The sequence below is a fragment of the Rhinatrema bivittatum genome, chromosome 2 (genome assembly GCF_901001135.1).
Source record: "Rhinatrema bivittatum chromosome 2, aRhiBiv1.1, whole genome shotgun sequence".
Classification (NCBI taxonomy): domain Eukaryota; kingdom Metazoa; phylum Chordata; class Amphibia; order Gymnophiona; family Rhinatrematidae; genus Rhinatrema; species Rhinatrema bivittatum.
Genome location: NC_042616.1, coordinates 197,809,514 through 197,829,709, shown reverse-complemented (window position 1 = coordinate 197,829,709; position 20,196 = coordinate 197,809,514). Strand labels below are relative to the sequence as shown.

At 43.5% G+C, this 20,196-nt stretch overlaps 1 protein-coding gene across 4 annotated transcripts in view; it reads left to right on the top strand.

Moving 5' to 3' along the window:
* ANKMY2 (ankyrin repeat and MYND domain containing 2) overlaps nucleotides 1-20,196 on the top strand; it is a 102,539-nt gene that overhangs the window by 11,045 nt on the left and 71,298 nt on the right. For all 4 annotated transcript variants that reach the window (XM_029589022.1, XM_029589020.1, XM_029589019.1 and 1 more), the window contains exons 3-5: nucleotides 2,572-2,710; nucleotides 9,374-9,472; nucleotides 16,600-16,760. In XM_029589022.1, coding sequence (XP_029444882.1) covers nucleotides 2,572-2,710; nucleotides 9,374-9,472; nucleotides 16,600-16,760 — 399 coding nt within the window. The remainder of the gene's footprint in view (nucleotides 1-2,571; nucleotides 2,711-9,373; nucleotides 9,473-16,599; nucleotides 16,761-20,196) is intronic.

Here is a 20,196-nt window from a genome sequence, read left to right as displayed (position 1 = left end):
TCATGTCTAAACTATATTTTGAATTGGTCAGTGCAGAGGTAACATTGAGTTATGCACAAAAGAAAAGAGGACGCAAAATCTTCTGTCCATCTGGCTGACTTTTAGGGTAAGTCCTAACACTGAGGAGGACAAGAATCTTAAGTTTTTTTTTTTTTTGTTTTTTTTTTAATCTAATAAGGGAACAGAATTATTGCACAGGGTTATAGCAAACTTGCCAAAAGGAGAAACAAAAACCAAAAGAAATTTATTAGTATCTAAATTCAACCTGGAGGGCTAGCAGAGTTTATCTTGAGAAAGGTAGAGACTTCATCTGCATCTCAAAGCAGGTAAGTCTTTTCTAAATTTTAATCTGGTACGTAAAAGAATTACAAGAATGTTACTCTACTACCAGAGTACTTGGAGTGAGGTACAGGGCTACTGGTTCAGAGCTTAATTTGTAGACAAGAAGGAAGTGGAACTGTGGAGCAGGGGCAACCTGAAAGGGGAGAGAAGTTGATTGTAAGAGTGGGAAAGGAGCCAGGTGTGAGCTTTCTCTCTTTTTTTTTTTTTTTTTTCTTTTTCTCTCCTCTCTGTCCCCATTGCTCATGCAGTCTGCTGCCACTGCTGAGTGACTATCGACTTCCTGCTCTGCCAGACCTGGGTTTTTCTTCTTCTACAGGGCTTGTGCACCATCTAGCTGCTAGCAGATCATGTCCTATGCGATTCTGTTTCCCCATGGCAGCAAAGAGCTGAAAGAGCAGAGGGCGGGAATGGATTGGATGGATAGACTAGATAAGCCATATGCTCTTCTTCTGCTGTTATGTTTCTGTGGAATGCAGCAGTCCCTCATGTACAGATCCCTCTGTTCTTCCCATCCACTAGTGACTTTCTAGTATAATTATAAATAAAATTATATTTTAATTCTAAAAATAAACTTCAGTAGCAAATGTTAGTCTCTCTAAAAGGAAGAAACTGTCACACTGATTTTGTTTTTTGTAATTATCTTGATTGGATTTTCAATTTATATAATACAAGTTTGAAATGGAAAAGTCAATGGACAAAAAGTTTGATAAAATTAAAGAATAAATAGAAAACATAGATTTGTCCATTACATATTAGACCACAAAGAGGGGGAGCAATCAAAGGAAAACAATTCGAAGAAAAGTAATCAATCTAAAAGGCTACAAAAAAGCCTATCAAATGGATAATCTATTTTGGATAAACTTTTCCATTTGATTAGGATCACAGAAACAATATTTTACACCATTTAGTGATATATTACACTTGCACAAGAATTTAAGTGAAAAATTAGCTCCCAATGCAAGTTTCATTGTGATGAAGTGACCCTGTTTTCCCTGACTTTTGCATATGTGTGGCCCACCTTAACTCCTAGAGAGGGAGAGATCTCCATGGGTGGGGGACCCTGCTGGGAGGGAAATATGATTGTGAGCCCAGCTGGGATCAGGAGGCCCGATTTTGCCACAATTGCTGCAGAATTTTGACAAATCTACCATAGGAAACAGGGCCGTCCACCTATCTCTGCTTCCTGCCTGTGATGTCAGTATCATAGTCTAAATTGAGCTGACATCTTTTTCATGGGGCATATGCATGCTTGAGATGTAAATCTTTGTGCCTCGTTTAGTTTTCTGTGGTGCAGGATCAGGTAGGTGTTAGGAGATCATGAATACTTAAAATCTCCTTTTCTCTTTTATGTTGGGTTTTACTTTACTTAAACCTTGTAGAAGTACAGATCTTTGGCACTTAAATTACTGCAACAGCATACCGAATAGTTCAGTGAATCAGATTTGATGTTGGTGTCCTCAAGGAATATTATAGAAACATTTAGAAAAGGTTGACAAGCCTGGATATATTGACACTGATCTCAACTCTTTTGGTAGCATAAGGCCAATAGCGATAATCTTTCATAGTCATTTTCCAGTTAATATACTGAAAATGTCTAGAGGGATTATACTGAGAGAAATAATTAAACATGGAAATTGCTTACAGTTTAGAGAAGCCTATTGCATGAAACCTTTGCAGGTTTTGGAAATGCATGTTGGGTTGGTTTCTTTCACTAAAATAAAAAAAAATAAAAAGTACCAAGTTCTTAAGCAATTTTATTTTGAAAAAGTGAATGTAAATGTTCAGAATTTAATCACCACTGAAATTAAATAAATAGAATAACATTTTTTAAAGCTTCTCTTTGCTTAATCACACTTGCTATTAAGACCTGCAAATAAACCAGGACACTTGCTTTGCTGGTTCTGGAGCCCTATTCCAGCATCACACTGAAAAGCTCTAAATGAAAAATAACTAAAGGATAGATTCTGTGAAGGAGACCTTTTAATAAAGGAGTGATACAGTGTAAATGAAAAATGCACCTTTTATTCCAAATAGTGTGAAATATAAAGGACAAAAACTACAAGGAGACACAGGACTAATGTCAAAAGAGGAAGGAATAGAGCCAATAATTTAAATATTTTGACTCTTAATGCTAGTGCCGCTTAGGTAAATTGTAGACGTTGAACAGTATAAATAAAAAGAGATATTGATTGTTTGAGTGGGGGTTTTTTTTTGTTTTTGTTTTTTTAGCATGGAATGACACCCCTGATGCATGCTGCCTACAAAGGGAAAACCAATCTGTGTCGAATGTTGTTGCAGCATGGTGCTGATGTCAACTGCAATGAACATGAGCATGGATACACAGCCCTGATGTTTGCTGGACTCTCTGGTAAATTGTTAGCTCTGGGTGTTGTGCTGAAGTGCATGATTTAATGGTTAAGATGGATTCTAGTGAGGCATGATATAAATAGCTTTTTATTTATTGTATTTAAAAGGTGCTTATTCCACTTTATTCAGTATCCTGTCCATCGTGGATTATAATTAAATATACATAATCATAAATGACAAACATAAAGGAAAACAAATCCCAAAAAACCTACATTCTTCCTAAAACGGAACCATCCTCCTTCCAAATGGGCAAAGAAAAAAATCAAGCTTCTAGGTCAAAGACTTGGAAAAACAATAACTCTTTGATCTTCTTTCTAAAACACAAATAATCAGATAGTGGTAAATGGAAATTTTATTTCAAGTATTGAGGATCATCCCCTAATGTGTTATGGACTAATGTCAAGATCTTAAACTGAACCCAGGAGGCGACAGGTAATCAGCGTAAATCCCACAATTTGAGTGATCCTATCCTGTGGTCTGGCATGGTGGTTGTGTGTGGTGTTCAGGAGATGCTGAAAAGCGTGAACTGTGGAACATAAGAACATAAGAAAATGCCATATTGGGTCAGACCAAGGGTCCATCAAGCCCAGCATCCTGTTTCCAACAGTGGCCAATCCAGGCCATAAGAACCTGGCAAGTACCCAAAAACTAAGTCTATTCCATGTAACCATTGCTAATGGCAGTGGCTATTCTCTAAGTCAGAGCTTTCCAAACTTTTCATGTTGGTGACACACTTTTTAGACAAACATAATTTCACGACACGGTAATTCAGTCTACTAGTAAACCAGAGGTTAAAGGTTAAACGAACGAAACATATTTCGACAATTTATGTATGTTTCCTTAAATATATACATAAATAAAATGTTTCACAACAACCTATCTCATGAAAACCTTAAATTTATATTAAAAATATATATTCCAAGATTCATGTTATTGTTATAATTTATGAGAAACAATAATAAAACAAATTGTCTGTCCCCCACACACTCATCTCTCTCCTCCCCCCAGCACATGTCTGGCCCCCACACACTCATATCTCTCCCCCTCAAGCACATGTCTGGCCCCCACACTCATGTACCTCGTCTTTTTGATTGTTGCCAGTTAAGTGCTTCACTCCCTTCCATGATCACCAGACACTGCTGCTTGCAGTCAGTACTCCTCATGGCCAGGCCTCATCGGCAGCAGCAGCCAATGCAAGGATGGCTGGGCTCGTTCCACCCACCAAGCCCCCCCAAAAAACGCGATTGACAGCAAAAATCACCCAATAATAAGCAACCCATAAACTGAAAAAAAAAAGTAAATCTCTAGAAAAAAAAAAAAGCCCAAACTCGCATCAGAGTTGACCGGGCTTGCGCGACACACCTGCACACTGCAGGCGACACACTAACGTGTCCCGACACACAGTTTGGAAAGCTCTGCTCTAAGTGAACTTAATAGCAGGTAATGGACTTCTCCTCCAAGAACTTATCCAATCCTTTTTTAAACACAGCTATACTAACTGCACTAACCACATCCTCTGGCAACAAATTCCAGAGTTTAATTGTGCGTTGGGTAAAAAAGAACTTTCTCCGATTAGTTTTAAATGTGCCCCATGCTAACTTCATGGAGTGCCCCCTAGTCTTTCTACTATCCGAAAGAGTAAATAACTGATTCACATCTACCCATTCTAGACCTCTCATGATTTTAAACACCTCTATCATATCCCCCCCTCAGTCGTCTCTTCTCCAAGCTGAAAAGTCCTAACCTCTTTAGTCTTTCCTCATAGGGGAGTTGTTCCATTCCCCTTATCATTTGGTAGCCCTTCTCTGTACCTTCTCCATCGCAATTATATCTTTTTTGAGATGCGGCGACCAGAATTGTACACAGTATTCAAGGTGCGGTCTCACCATGGAGCGATACAGAGGCATCATGACATTTTCCGTTTTATTCACCATTCCCTTTCTAATAATTCCCAACATTCTGTTTGCTTTTTTGACTGCCGCAGCACACTGTACCGACGATTTCAATGTGTTATCCACTATAACACCTAGATCTCTTTCTTGGGTTGTAGCACCTAATATGGAACCCAACATTGTGTAATTATAGCATGGGTTATTTTTCCCTATATGCATCACCTTGCACTTATCCACATTAAATTTCATCTGCCATTTGGATGCCCAATTTTCCAGTCTCACAAGGTCTTCCTGCAATTTATCACAATCTGCTTGTGATTTAACTACTCTGGACAATTTTGTGTCATCTGCAAATTTGATTATCTCACTCGTCGTATTTCTTTCCAGATCATTTATTTATAAATTGAAAAGTAAGGGTCCCAATACAGATCCCTGAGGCACTCCACTGTCCACTCCCTTCCACTGAGAAAATTGCCCATTTAATCCTACTCTGTTTCCTGTCTTTTAGCCAGTTTGCAATCCACGAAAGGACATCGCCACCTATCCCAGACTTTTTACTTTTCCTAGAAGCCTCTCATGAGGAACTTTGTCAAACGCTTTCTGAAAATCCAAGTATACTATATCTACCGGTTCACCTTTATCCACATGTTTATTAACTCCTTCAAAAAAGTGAAGGAGATTTGTGAGGCAAGACTTGCCCTGGGTAAAGCCATGCTGACTTTGTTCCATTAAACCATGTCTTTCTATATGTTCTGTGATTTTGATGTTTAGAACACTTTCCACTATTTTTCCTGGCACTGAAGTCAGGATTACTGGTCTGTAGTTTCCCTGATCGCCCCTGGAGCCCTTTTTAAATATTGGGGTTACATTTGCTATCCTCCAGTCTTCAGGTACAATGGATGATTTTAATGATAGGTTACAAATTTTTACTAATAGGTCTGAAATTTCATTTTTTAGTTCCTTCAGAACTCTGGGGTGTATACCATCCGGTCCAGGTGATTTACTACTCTTCAGTTTTTCAATCAGGCCTACCACATCTTCTAGGTTTACCATGATTTGATTCAGTCCATCTGAATCATTACCCATGAAAACCTTCTCCAGTACGGGTACCTCCCCAATATCCTCTTCAGTAAACACCGAAGCAAAGAAATCATTTAATCTTTCCGCGATGGCCTTATCTTCTCTAAGTGCCCCTCAATCATCTAACGGTCCAACTGACTCCCTCATAGGCTTTCTGCTTCAGATATATTAAACGTTTTTACTGTGAGTTTTTGCCTCTATGGCCAACTTCTTTTCAAATTCTCTCTTAGCCTGTCTTATCAATGTCTTACATTTAACTTGCCAACATTTATGCATTATCCTATTTTCTTCTGTTGGATCCTTCTTCCAATTTTTGAATGAAGACCTTTTGGCTAAAATAGCTTCTTTCACCTCCCCTTTTAACCATGCCGGTAATCGTTTTGCCTCCTTTCCACCTTTCTTAATGTGTGGAATACATCTGGACTGTGCTTCTAGAATGGTATTTTTTAACAATGACCACGCCTCTTGCACATTTTTTACTTTTGTAGCTGCTTCTTTCAGTTTTTTCTAACAATTTTTCTCATTTTATCAAAGTTTTCCTTTTTGAAAGTTTAGCACGAGAGCCAGAAGAGTCCACAAATTCCAAATACTGGTTTACTATCTATCATACAAGCAATTCTTCCACAATAGGGTAGTACACCACACACACCCAAAGTTTCTTCCAAAGGTTGTCTCTGCTCAGTCCATTGTATTGCCTACCTTATTTCTGAGGCTACATATGCATGAAGGAGAGAAAACCCTTCATACTTTGGCTTGCAAAAGCCTTGGCTTACTATAAGAAAAGAACTCAGTTGCATTGCCAGACTTCTCAGCACTTTGTATATTATAATTCTAACAGACTTGGCATACCAGTCACCAAGCATACCTTGTCCAACTGGATAGTGAACTGCATTCAACACTGCAGTTGCAGGTCTTTAAATCCCAGATTGTCAAAGCTCTTCAAGTTAGGGCTATGGACTATTCCATTGTGCACCTCTGTGAGATGCCCCTCCAAAACATTTGCAGAGCTGCAGCGAGGTCCTCAGTACATACTTTTATATCCCACTATCTGGACAGTCTCTCAAGAACTGTCAGTAGATTTGGGCAAGCAGGTTTGTGTAACCTGTTCTCACAGTAGTCCACTTTCCATGGTGGAGTCCGAGTTGCTTATTCAGTATACACTCCACTGCACCCTCACGTTTTGACTCCCCACAGGTCATGGCTAATTCAGCCTGCATATTTACAGAAAAATCTGGTTTGCTTACTGTAAACAATGTTTTCCATAGGATGACTTAGCTATGCTAAATACCTACCCGCCTCCCTGGAACATCTACTAACTGGCTAGTGTTAGCTCTGATACAGACTGAGGAGGCTCACGAGGCAATGCATGCTTGAGAATTGCCAAACATGCTCAGTACAGCTCAAAGCTTTACTAGCTAGGTGATACTAGTCCATTTAGTGCCACCGGATTATGTTGCCCACATGTCATGGCTAATTAATCCTGCTATCTACGGAAAACGCAGCTTATGGTAGGAAAACTTGCTGTAGATGTCTTATACACATATGCCCAACTCGTTCTACCAAGAAAAGGTGCATGTTGTTTGATCTATTTTGATGGGATAAATGCTTTATTTCTTCCCAGTGTCAGTGGTTTTCATTTCCAGGTACTGTTCAATACAAGACATAAATGGCTAGATGGGAGCAACAGCTTCCTAGTTTTGATAGCTCTTTGAAATAATCTAAAGCTTGCTGGTAAGATATGGGAGTGGAAGGGCCTGTGTGTTGGATTAAGGATGGGAATTTGTAAGTTCTTCTGCCTAGGATGGTAGAGAACAAGGGGAAGACAACAAAAACTGACTTACCTAAGGAGCAAAATCCTACAAGCAGACAAGCTTTTGCAGCTAGTAACTGATATGTCCATAACAGTGAGGGCATGAAAAACTGGGTGCACTTGATGAATCAATTGGTCTTTATCTGCTGTCATCTACTATGTTACTTTATTTTCAAAGTATTGAGTTGTGGTCTAACATTACTAGATACCAGGTATTCTTCAACATATTTAAGTATACATAATTGGACCTTTTTCTCTCAGAATATATTTCCTATCATTCATGACCTTTTATAGTTTTATACATTCAGTATTTGTGACAGAGTGCCTACAATGTCTTACAATATTTGCAAGTTATAATGAATATATAGGCTAAGTTAACCAGAAAAGTTTAGCCAGCTAACTAGTCAAGCCACACAGCGACCGAATATGGACCTTTTGGTGCTATTCACAAAGATGTAATAAGAATAGTCTGAGTTAAGAATAAACCAGTCAAAATGAGTCCTAAGAAATACATAGATATCTTGAAGAGAGAGGTAGGATTGTTAATTATAGCAAATACAGATGAGAAATCAAGAAGAATGTGAAAAGAGTATGCTCCAGACGAGATGTTAATGGGTGGTTGGTCAAATGGGTGTACAGTTTAAAAGATGGAAAATGGATTGATTGAGGGACAAAAGCTGAAGTAAATTTAGAAAAGCAAGATGTGGGCAGCTTGTTCCAAGACCTTTTGACATGAATGAGAGCGAGGAGATAGGGCAATAAATTCTATGACAATGGGACTATTAATGTTTTTTTGAGAGGGGGCACGTATCGTGTCTTCAGAACTAAAGGAAAATGCCAGAAGCAAGAGACAGTTGAAAACGGTGAGAACATGAGAGAGCCAGGATAGTTTGGAGAGAGAGAGACATAGGTAAGGAATTCTTAGATGAAGGGATCGGTTTGCAGACCAAAATAAGATCTGTGTTTGGCTGAGAGAGCAGAATGAAGAGGAGTATCATCTTATGAGGGAATATGGCTAGAATTTTAAGGCTATGCACCATGAAAAGCAGGAGTATCAGTTTCCTCAGTAAAAATCTAAGGAAAAAGCTGACATAGGAGGAGAGCAAAGATGAGCTGAATATGTTGAAGAGATGGGAGTAAGAACATAAGCATTGCCATACTGGGTCAGACCAAGGGTCCATCAAGTCCAGTATCCTGTTTCCAAGTGGCCAATCCAAGTCACAAGTACCTCGCAAGTACCCAAACATTAAATAAATCTCAAGTTACTATTATTAATTATAGCAGTTTATGGATTTTTCCTCTAGGAACTTATCTAAACATTTTTTAAACCCATTTACTCTAACTGCTGTAACCACATCCTCTGGCAATGAATTCCAGAGCTTAACTATGTGCTGAGTGAAAAAGAATTTTCTTTGATTCATTTTAAATGAGCTACTTGCTAACTTCATGGAGTGCCCCCTAGTCCTTCTGTTATCTGAGAGAGTAAATAACCGATTTACATTAACTTTTTCAAGTTCTTTCATGATTTTGTAGATGTCTATCATATCCCACATCTTCCCCAAATTGAACAGCCCAGTAGATATCTCAGTTCTGATCCCAGCTGTTCAGGCAGTCAGGAGGCCAGCCCCTACTTGCTACTTGACCTTTTCTAGTGGTAGGAACAGGATGGAAGAAGCTCTGTATGGATGATGACGTGCCCATGTGATGAGCTGACTGAAAGCTTTAATCAGAACCCATGGAGCAGGCAGGGGTAGTGAGGTTGGCAATTTGTGGGGACAGGAGTCTTAAAACACTTAATTGTGGTGGTGGTGGTTTCAGCTGCTGTAGCCTATAGCTTTAAGAGTAGGAAATCAATCTTTTCATAATGATTTGTTTGTTTCAGGCAATAAAGAAATTACTTGGATGATGTTAGAAGCTGGAGCAGACACTGATGTCGTCAACTCAGTTGGGAGAACAGCAGCTCAGATGGCTGCTTTTGTTGGTAAAGAGTTCAAGACTTATTCATTTCAGAATCAGACTTAAACTTTTGACAGACTAACATTTTTTCTGATAAACTATGGTTCCCTGTACATACCCGGATCAGTCCAGACAGCTGGGTTTTGCCTCCCTTCCAGCAGATGGAGACAGAGAAAAACTTGTAAAGCACCCCCTCTTAACCTGGTGTACTGCCTGCATCTCCTCAGTATTTCTGTCTCCAGCAGATAGAGGTGGTGCAAAACCTGCGATCTGCACTTTTGGTTGAGGTGTATACAGTTCTCCTTTAAAAATAAATAAATTAATAATAAGACTAGGTTTTAGAAAGTTGCTAATTAAGCTAAGTACCAGGAAAGTTTTGGGGGGGGGGGAAAGATACCAGATCAAGCAGAGAAGCCTCCCAAGGGGTCGGCAGGTCTCAGTGGGACTATCCCCCCTGGTTGTAAGCATTTAGGAGCTGGGTTGGTGATCCCACAAGGCTCCTTTGACGGTAAGGCAGAGGGAGGATTGCCAGTAGTCCGGTCCCTTCCCCCTCTTCAGTCCCAGTCGGATCAAAGCAAAAAAAAAGGAACCTTTCTTGTCTTTTGGTTTCGGGCTGCTGCTCATTTTTGCTTTGAGTCCATTCCAGGAGTAGTAGGGCAAGGCGCTTTCCTGCGGGAGCGCAGGGGTTGCAGCGAGCACGTTTCTGTAGGCTGCTACCGCAGCTCATGCAACATTTTCTGCTCCTTTCTCACCCCCCCTTCCCCGACCCTTCAATGCCGCAACAGTCTGGATGTACGGCCTGCGGAGAGTCTGACTCGCGGCTCTCCCACTCAGGCCTGTGTATTCTGTGCCTTCCCGGTGGGGCAGGCACCTCGGAGTTGCTGCCTCACTTTCGCAAGAGACAGGCTATTTCGAGCAGTCGGGCCGATCCATTCCTGCTGAGCGCGGGAGCGGCGGCCATTTTGAATACTTTCGCCGAGGCACTGGCGAGAGCCTTGGGGGGAGGGGTTCTCTCTCGTAGCCCTGAGAAATGGCAGGAATGGCCCAGGGAGGGCTCGGATGGAGTTCACGATCCCCTACCGGGGGGGGGGGGGGGGCCTGAAGCCTTTTCACTGGACTTTGTGCTTTTAATGCACAAAGCTTTTCTGGCCACCCAGACTCATCAAACGGGGGCTTCGGTGGAGGCGTGACCCGAGGGGCCCCGAGGAGTCATGAGGCCCAGGGATCTTTGCGCGTTAAAATGCTGCACAACTCTTCCCTTCCGGGGGTGGGTGCCCCGGTATCCGACGCCAAGGAAGCTGGTCCAGCCGACGCCTTGGTAACTCCTGTACCTCTCTCTCAGGAGATCTGAAGGACGACTCTAACAAGGCGTCCTCCTTGGAGGGTGATGATCCGAGAGTGGGTCGCCTTTTTCATAATGAGGAATTGGACCCTCTTATCCCGTCTTTCCTGGCGGAGCTCGGGGTGGACCTTCCTCATGACGTTCTGCCCCAGGGTTCGGTAGACCCGGTCCTCGTGGGACTGATGGGTTCATCTAGGACTTTTCCTCTTCACCCCATGCTCCAGCAGTTAATGACACGGGAGTGGGACGTCCCTGAGGCAGGCCTCAGAGTGGGGCAAGCGATGGAGAAATTGTATCCTTTGCCTGAAGAGGTCTTGGAACTCCTGCAGTTTCCCAAGGTGGACACTTCAGTATCGGCGGTCACTGAAGAGGATTTTTGAGGTTTCTGCCCTGGGTACTTGGGCGGCTGTAGGCAGTAGCTTTATGCTCCGAGCGAGCTTACGTTGGGTTCCAGCAGTTGTTAACTTCTGAAGAGCTCCCGCCTCAAGAAGCGATGCAGGCAGAGCGTCTGAGGCTGTGGTGGCATATGGTGCAGACGCTTTATATGACCTCCTACGTACTTTCTCTAGGACGATGGCATCCACAGTCTCAACCAGGAGACTCCTCTGGTTACGCAGTTGGGCTGCTGTTGCTTTTCTAAGGCCCAGTTGAGTTCTTTGCCTTTCAAGGGAAAATTCCTATTTGGAGAGGATTTGGAGTAACCGATCAAGTTACTGGGCGAAAACAAGGTGCACCAGCTCCCAGAGGACAGGCCCAGACCCTCGCAGGGGTTTACTGCTTGTCATGCCTGGTTTCGGGGCCAAAGGAGGTTCCGTCAGAGTAGGGCACCGGTGGCGCCCCAGCGTCAGCCCCAGGGCAGGGCTAAACCATGCTTCGTGGCCGTCGGCCCGCCAGAGAGGTGCTCGGGGCCGCGCAGCAGGGATCCAAGTCCACTCAATGAGATATGGTCGGCCCATTCCTCGGTTCCCTGGGTGGGAGGCCGACTGTCCAGCTTTTACGAGGAATGGATCAAGATAATCTCCATCCAGTGGGTTCTAGAGGTGATAAGACACGGCTACACGTTGGAATTTGCTCAGCCCATCCGAGACCTCTTTCTAGTCTCCCCTTGCGGATCCCGCACAAAGGGGCGCACGGTACAACAGACTCTCGACCGGCTGTTGGCCCTGGGGGCCATAGTACCAGTCCCACCGGCGGAGTGCTCAAAGGGACGCTATTCCATTTATTTCATTGTCCCCAAGAAGGAGGGGTCTTTTCAGCCGATTCTCGACTTAAAGATGGAGACCTTGTGCTCCATCATAGAGGCGGTCCGCAGGGGCGAGTCTTTGGCTTCCCTGGATTTGACCGAGGCGTATCTACACTTAGCCATTCGCAGGGATCATCAGAGGTTCCTTCTATTCAAGATCCTCTGCAAACATTTCCTGTTTTGTGCCCTGTCGTTCAGTTTGGCGACGGCGCCTCACACTTTCACCAAGGTCATGGTAGTAGTCGCAGCAGCTCTTTGGAAAGAAGGAGTGCTAGTCCACCCATATCTGGACGACAGGCTCATCCAGGCGAAGTAGAAGGTACTTTGGAAGGCAGCGATCAGCAGGGTTGTGGATCTCCTAGAGTCTCTGGGATGGGTGGTCAATCAGACGAAGAGCAATCTTCATCCGTCCCAGCTTCTGGACTTCTTGGGAGCCCACTTCAATACCCGGGTGGGGAAGGTATTCCTCCAAGAGGATCAGATCTCCAGGTTGATGCAGCAAATCTGCCGGCTGTCATCTCTTCCTTTGCCCAAGGTATGGGATTACTTGCAGGTCCTTGGTTCCATGGCCTTGGGTATTTGCTCATATGAGACCATTACAGATAGCGTTGCTTTCTCGTTGGGATCCGAAGTCGGAGGAGTTCCAAATCCCATTACTGCTCACAGAGTCCGCCAGATCCAGTCTTGGCTGGTGGCTGATTCCAGAGCATCTGAGTCACGGAGTGGATCTCTAGGTTCCCCAGTGGGTGGTAGTCACCACTGACGCCAGTCTCTCTGGTTGGGGGGCCATTTGCCAATCCCAGGCAGTCCAAGATCTCTGGATGCCAGAGGAGAGCCAATGGTCCATCAATTGCCTAGAGACAAGAGCAGTTCATTTAGCACTGCATCTCTTCCTCCTGTCCGACAGTGCAATCACAGTGGCTTACATCAACTGCCAGGGCAGCCCCAGAAGTGGAGCAACTCATGGATTGGGCGAAAAAGCATCTCACCATTCTGGCAGCATCGCACATTGCGGGCACAGACAACGTACCAGCCAAGTACTTGAGTTGACAACGCATCGATCCCGGAGAGTGGGAACTCTCCGAAGAGGTGATAGACATCATTCGCAGGTGGGGAGTTCCTCAGCTGGATTTGATGGCAACTCAAAGGAATGCCATGGCGCCTCGCTTCTTTAGTCGCAGAAGGGAGCACGTAGCAGAAGGAGTAGATGTGTTGGTTCTTCTGTGGCCGGACGCGGTGCTCTGTTTTTCCACCATGGTCTCTCGTCGGGAAAATTCTCCATCGCATAGAGGTTCACCCAGGCAGAGTTATCCTGGTGGCTCCGGAATGGCTGCGGAGCCTGTGGTTCGCGGACCTAGTCAATCTCGCAGTGGATGGTCCCATGAGGTTGGGTCATCTTCCTAATCTTCTTCATCAAGGCCCTATATTTTTCGATCAGGCGGATCGCTTTTGTCTAGCAGCTTGGTTTTTGAAAGGAGGTGACTGAGAAAGAAAGAAGGGTTATCAGGAGGATGTTATTACTATCCTTCTACAAGCACACAAACCTTCTACCTCGTTGACGTATGTTAGTGTGGAAGGTGTTCGAGGTATGGTGCAAGGAGCAGGGAGTCCTTCCTCGCTGCTCTTCAGTGCTGCAGATTCTTGCAGAAAGGCTTGTCCTTTAATTCCCTTCAAGTTCAGTTGGCAGCCTTGGGATGTCTTTTGGGAAAGCTGGATGGTAGCTCTCTTGTGTCCCATCCGGATGTCATCCGTTTTTTACGTGGAGCAAAGCATTTGAATCCTCCGATTTGTCTGTCTTGGAACCTGAATTTGGTGCTTAAGGCCTTGTGTGATGCTTCTTTAACGGACTACCTTAAAGGACCTCACTCTTAAGACTGTGTTTTTGGCGGCCATTTGCTCGGCTTGCAGGGTATTGGAACTTCAAGCCCTTTCTTGTAGGGAACCCTTTTTACGTATTTTGGACTCGGGGAAGGGGGGGGTGTCTCTTATAACTGTTCTCTCTTTCTTGCCAAAGGTGGTCTCGTCGTTCCATTTGAATCAGTTTGTGGAACTTCCTGCTTTTTCTCACATTGATTTGGAGACACCACATGCTAAGGAATTGAAGCGTTTGGATGTCAGGAGGGCTCTCCTGCACTATTTGGAGGTCACAAATACTTTCCGGGTTTCAGATCATTTGTTTGTATTGTGGAATGGAGCTCGGAAAGGTCAACAGGGACTATAGCCCAATGGTTAAAAGCAGCTATCTTGTCAGCTTGTGTTGGGGCCGGCCTATTCCTGAGGGATTGAAAGCTCATTCGCTATTCTCTCGGGCTTCTTGGGCTGAATGTCAGTTGGTGTCGCTGTAAGAGATTTGCAGGGCGGCAACCTGGAAAACATTGCATACTTTTGCTCGTCCCTACCGTTTAGACGTTCAGACTCCAGGGGATGGTGGTAGTTTCGGCAGTATTGTTCTTCAGGCGGGGCTCTCTACGTCCCACCCAGTATAGGGAAGCTTTGGTACATCCCAGCAGTCTGGACTGATCCAGGTATGTACAGGGAAAGGAAAATTAGTTCTTACCTGAATTTTCGTTCCTGTAGTACTACGGATCAGTCCAGATGCCCTCCCTTGTGAGGTTTCTAGTGAGAGTCCACTTTGCTGAAGAAACCAAAAGAAGGCTACAGGGTTATTCTGTGTGTTCAGTTTGACAATTCTTTGGTTTTTTTTCTTGATATGCAATTTTTTGTCACTTTCCTACATGTTATCTGCTTTGATAGTGATTATACTGAGGAGATGCAGGCAGCACATCAGGTTAAGAGGGGGTGCTTTTACAAGTTTTTCTCTGTCTCCATCTGCTGGAAGGGAGGCAAAGCCCAGCAGTCAATACAGGAACGAAAATTAGTTCTTACCTGATAATTTTCCTTTAATTCTTAGAATTAGTAAAGCAGTGTTTAAATGAAAACATTTATTCATATATTAGTGTCAATGTATATAGGTTATGCAACATAAGTAAATAACAGATTAACAGACGTTTACTGATTTGCAGGCTTCAGTTTTAACAGCTCTGTACACTAACCTTGTCATTAAGGTCAGTCTCTCTTATTTATTTATTTTTTAACTTTGTGGGTGTTAACACGATTAACTCTGAAAAAAGTGGATTCAGATTTTTCCTGCTACTAAGAGCTTTCACTGCTGCTGGACATGACAGGACAGAAGCCCATGATAGCATCTGAGCAGCCCAGTTCTTATCATAGCCTTTTTGCTGGCTTTGTGTGGACCTCCAGAGTGACAAATCTCTGCTTCCTTCAATGGGACATATAACTGTATTGCTTAATAGGGCAAGTGACAGAGTGCCGCACCCTGAGTCTGTACAACATTTTGTTACCCTGGGTGGTGTGGGGCCTGTGATGAATCGGCGTATGCAGGGATTCAGAATACTGCATTCAGTCATCTTTCTTGCCTCCCCACTGACACAAGTCATCATTTCTCTTCAACCCATTGCCCGCCCAGTCGTCTCCCAGCAGCGGGAGGAATCTGAGCAGTGCTTCTTACCTGCATCTTTTGCCTTCTCTGCTGGCTTCGATTTGAAGTTTGAACCTTGTAGGGCCAGAGGACCTTGCACACTTCAGACTGCAGGTAGCAGAGTAGGAAAATAGCAGACACAGGTAAAATGGGCTGCTATCTAACTCTTCCAAGCAGGAGAGGATCACGATGGGGGACAGGTGTTGGGAGAATTATATGAAGTTATTGATGTATGGCTGTGTATGGTCTCCAACGTACAAGACCTGGGGGCGCTCACCCCAACCTGCATTCTCCTCTTATAACCCTGCTTGGAACTTTGCTGCTTCTAGAAACTGACACTTTAGGCCACCTTCAGTCCTCAAGAGCCACAAATAGACCTGGTTTTCAGGATAAATATCCATGAGATAGATTTGCATACAATGGAGGTAGTGCATGAAAATCTTTTATGCATCATTATGATTATCCTGAAAATCAGGCCTGTTTGTGGCTCTTGAGGACTGGAGTTGGCTACTTCTGCCCTAGGCACTAGCCTAGTAAGTTTCTGGAAATCCAGGTGCAACTGATTTGTAACCTACCATGCTTCCCGTACATCTCCTATTTATCACTATTAGCATACCTTTAAAGTGTAGCAAAGTAGTAATAGTGCCACTTTTGGAAAATACTGGATATTCCCCTTGATGTCATAAAAAAAAAAATATTGGGCATAAAAATTTTCCTTCCAAAAGGAAAATCTCATGAAGTTTTTTTTTTTCTAGTACTAAAGGAAGGTTTGAGCTTCATGAACCTCTGGTCTTTCCGCTTGACCAGCTTTGTAACTACTACTTTCCTCACTTGGGCCTTGTCAAAAAATTCTTATTGTATTTTGTTACTGATAAATCTAACCATAAGAATATTCTGAGGCTTTAATATCCAGTAAAAAAAAAAAAAGTATAATTTGAATATTAATGGAAATTTGGGGTTTTTTTTCATGATTGCATGTCCAGTTTTCAGACATAGATATCTGTCCCAAAGAATGCCAGATGGTCACAGGAATTCTTTGTGCTTCACACAAATGTTTTTCTATTTTAGGCCAGCATGATTGTGTTACAGTTATCAACAATTTCTTTCCTCGTGAAAGACTGGACTATTACACTAAACTTCAAGGACTGGATAAAGAACCAAAGCTGCCAATAAAACTGGCTGGGCCTCTGCATAAAATAATAACTACTACAAATTTACATCCTGTCAAGGTAAAAAAAAAATATATATAGTTTTGTTTTTTTTAATAAATTGACTGGTCAGAGTATTCAGTTTGGAAATAGCCTGCAATTTGTTTATACAATTAATTTTAAATAAATGTTTTCATATTAAATGTTTGATATTCTAGTACTCAAGAATAATGAGCATACTGTACTGCACTGATGCACCCTTGTGGTCTTTACTGGTCAGGCTGATGCATAATCTGTATGTTAACCCTTCACTCTCCTCCCCTCCCTGCTTTCCATATGAAAGAGGAAGAAGAGACTCAGTCCCTAAAGTATTGGATATCCGTGGGTTCTTAAAATGAGAAAATGTGACATTCTGGGGCCACCTGTACCCTCTCTCCTGTTAATCAGTAGTCAGAAAATCCACAAGTTGCAAATAGGAGGCAAAATCTTAGTATCTTGGAACAGTGACTTAGAAACATGGCTAAACTCAAAGTATAAAATGATATTTTTATTCAGTGGTGCACCATGCTGGGAAGCAGTTGTAAGTATGTACATTTTCAAAAGTAGCCAAATCATACTTAACTAGCTACAGCATTAATAAGTGTGTAGCATTTACACATTGGGGGAATAAATTTCAGCATATTTCTGTGCATAAAACATGTGCGCAAAAATGCAGTTTTATAAAATTGTTTGTCGAATGTGCAAGTAAATGTACGCACACATGTACGTCGGAGGCATTCCTGAGGTGGGGATTGTAGTAGAGTTTTTATTTGAGTATACGTTTTGATTTTATAAAGCATATGCCTAAGTTTACACAAATTTACGTGCGGTGGGTACTTTGAGACGGGAGGGTATAATTTTCAAAGCAAACGTATACATTCCCTTTGAAAACTGATGTAACTTAATAAGCAATATAAAAAAAATGGCCCTCTCTGTGTGCTGTAACGAACAATTACAGGGAGCATACATTATTCATCCAGGGATAACGAAGACCGAAAAAATCTACCCAGGGCACGTTACAAATTCAGTAACAGTGAAAGGTGGTGGTGGGAAAGAAAGAAAGAAACATTCATCTCGTTGATGCAGTAGTGGGATGTTAAACTGTTTTGCTAGCATTTCACCAAAAGTTCTTAAGAAAAATAAATTAATTAAAGGTACTAGCTATGTTGTTGCTATACAGAACTTGATAAATTTAAGACCTCCAGATAAATTTGAGACTTGAATGTAAACGAATCTATTTGCTGGATTGGAAATCTGAATCAAAACATTAATTGCGGTTTCTGTGCCAGATAAACGTCCTGGAGCATTGGGCAATTAGTTACGCTCTTTGGGCTTTTCGAGATCGCTTGTCCCACAAGGCAGTCCTGATTCGGACAGACAATCAGGTAGCAATGTGATATATCAAAAAACTGTCAAGAGGCAGTGCAGATCTGGTCTTGGGCTCTGTTGCAAGACATGTCTCCGCAAGCAACATATCTGGCTGGGACACTGAACGTGCTGGCGGACTGCCTGAGCCGTTCTTTTTAGCCACACGCGTGGTCACTGAGTCCGGCAGTGGCAGCCCGGATTTTACACTTGTGGGGGACTCCGGATGTGGATCTCTTTGCCTCACCGTGCAATTGCAAGATGAGCAACTTTTGCTCTCTGTTCGTGACAGATTGACGTCCATTCTCCAATGCCTTTGCTCTTCATTGGGGCACAGGCCCCTGTATGTGTGTATCCTCCTCTTCCGCTAATCCTGAGGACTATCTTGAAGCTCCAGCAGGACCGGGGGACCATGATTCTTGTGGCCCTGTACTAGCCCAGACGAGTCTGGTTCTCTCTCCTTCGAGACCTGTCTATCAGAGATCCCATCAGTCTTGGGACTGTGCCTGATCTGGTAACACAGGTTCAGGGCGCACTGTGCCATCCAAACCTCCGAGCATTAGCCTTGACGGCCTGGATGTTGAGTGCTGTCTGACTACGCGTCTCAGGTGCTGGTAACTTCCAGGAAGCCTTCCACCAGGAAGTCTTACCAATTGAAGTGGAGGTGGTTTTCTATCTGGTGCGAGGGGCATGGCTTGAATCTATTCCCTTGCCCCCATTTTGAGGTTCTTAGACTACTTGTGGCACCTCTCCGAGGCCGGGCTTAAAACCACCTCGGTCAGGGTCCATCAGTGCTTACCATCGAGGTATTGCTGGCAAGCCCCTCTCTGTTCAGCCCATAGTAGGTCGCATTATGCGGGGTCTGCTTCAACTAAAGCTCCCCCTTTGGCCTCCTGTTGTGTCCTGGGACCTCAACATTGTATTAGTGTGGCTCATGCTCCCTCCTTTTGAGCCTATGTGCTCCTATGATCTGAAGTTCCTCATCTGGAAGGTCCTATTCTGGGTGGCAATCACTTCAGCTTTGTAGGGTTAGTGAGCTTCAGACCTTGGTTACATACCCACCCTACACAAAATTCTTTCATGATCGTGTGGTCCTGTGTACGCATCCCAAGTTGCTGCCTAAGGTAGTGACTGACTTTCACATCAATCAGTCCATTGTTTTGCCCATCTTTTTTCTGAGGCCCTATTCACATATGTTGAATTGCAAGAGGGCCCTAGCTTTCTACTTAGAACGCATAGTGGCCCACAGGCAATTCACTCAGATTTTCATCTCTTTTGATAAAAAATAGATTGGGAGTTGCAGTAGGAAAACACTCTGTCAAATTGGCTAGCAGACTCCATTTCTTTGTGCTACATGTAATCGGGCCTTCAAGTGGGAGGCAGAGTCAAAGCTCACTCTGTGAGGGTTATGGTGGTGTTTGTGGCTCACTTACAGGCGGTTTCAATCGCCGAAATATGCAGGGTGGTGATGTGGAGCTTCCTATACACATTGGCTGCCCACTACTGCCTGGACAAGGATGGTTGACATGACAGTAGCTTCAGCCAATCCGTCCTTCACAACCTCTTCTAGGCTTAAACCTTAACTCTCCCTACCTAAGACCCATTGGTGGAGATCAGGCTATCTCCCTCTCTAGCCAACAGCACCACAGTTGTTATTGTGCCCGTTGGCACCTGGTTTGGTGCTTGTTGGACATGGTTGTTGCCAGGAGAAACCTGTAGTTTGGTATTCACCCATCTTTGAGGACTACCATCCTGATTGTCCTAGGAGAAAGTGCAGTTGCTTACCTCTATCGGTTGTTCTCCTAGAACAGTAGGATGTTAGTCCTCGGGGAAACCCGCTCACCACCCCGCAGCATTGGGTTCTCCTGTGTTTTGTTTTATTTTTTTTGCTCGTGAATTCTATGTTACGAGACTGATGGGGGACCCTACATGGACATGTGGATAGTGGCATGCTCAGTGTGCCAGTCAAAGTTCTTGAAACTTTGACAAAAGGTTTCTGTGCCGGGCTCCAACTGATGATGTCACCCATCTGTGAAGACTAACATCCTGCTGTCCTGGGAAAACAACTGTCCATACAATCAATCCCATGCATCGGCACGTCAAGTCCTGCAAC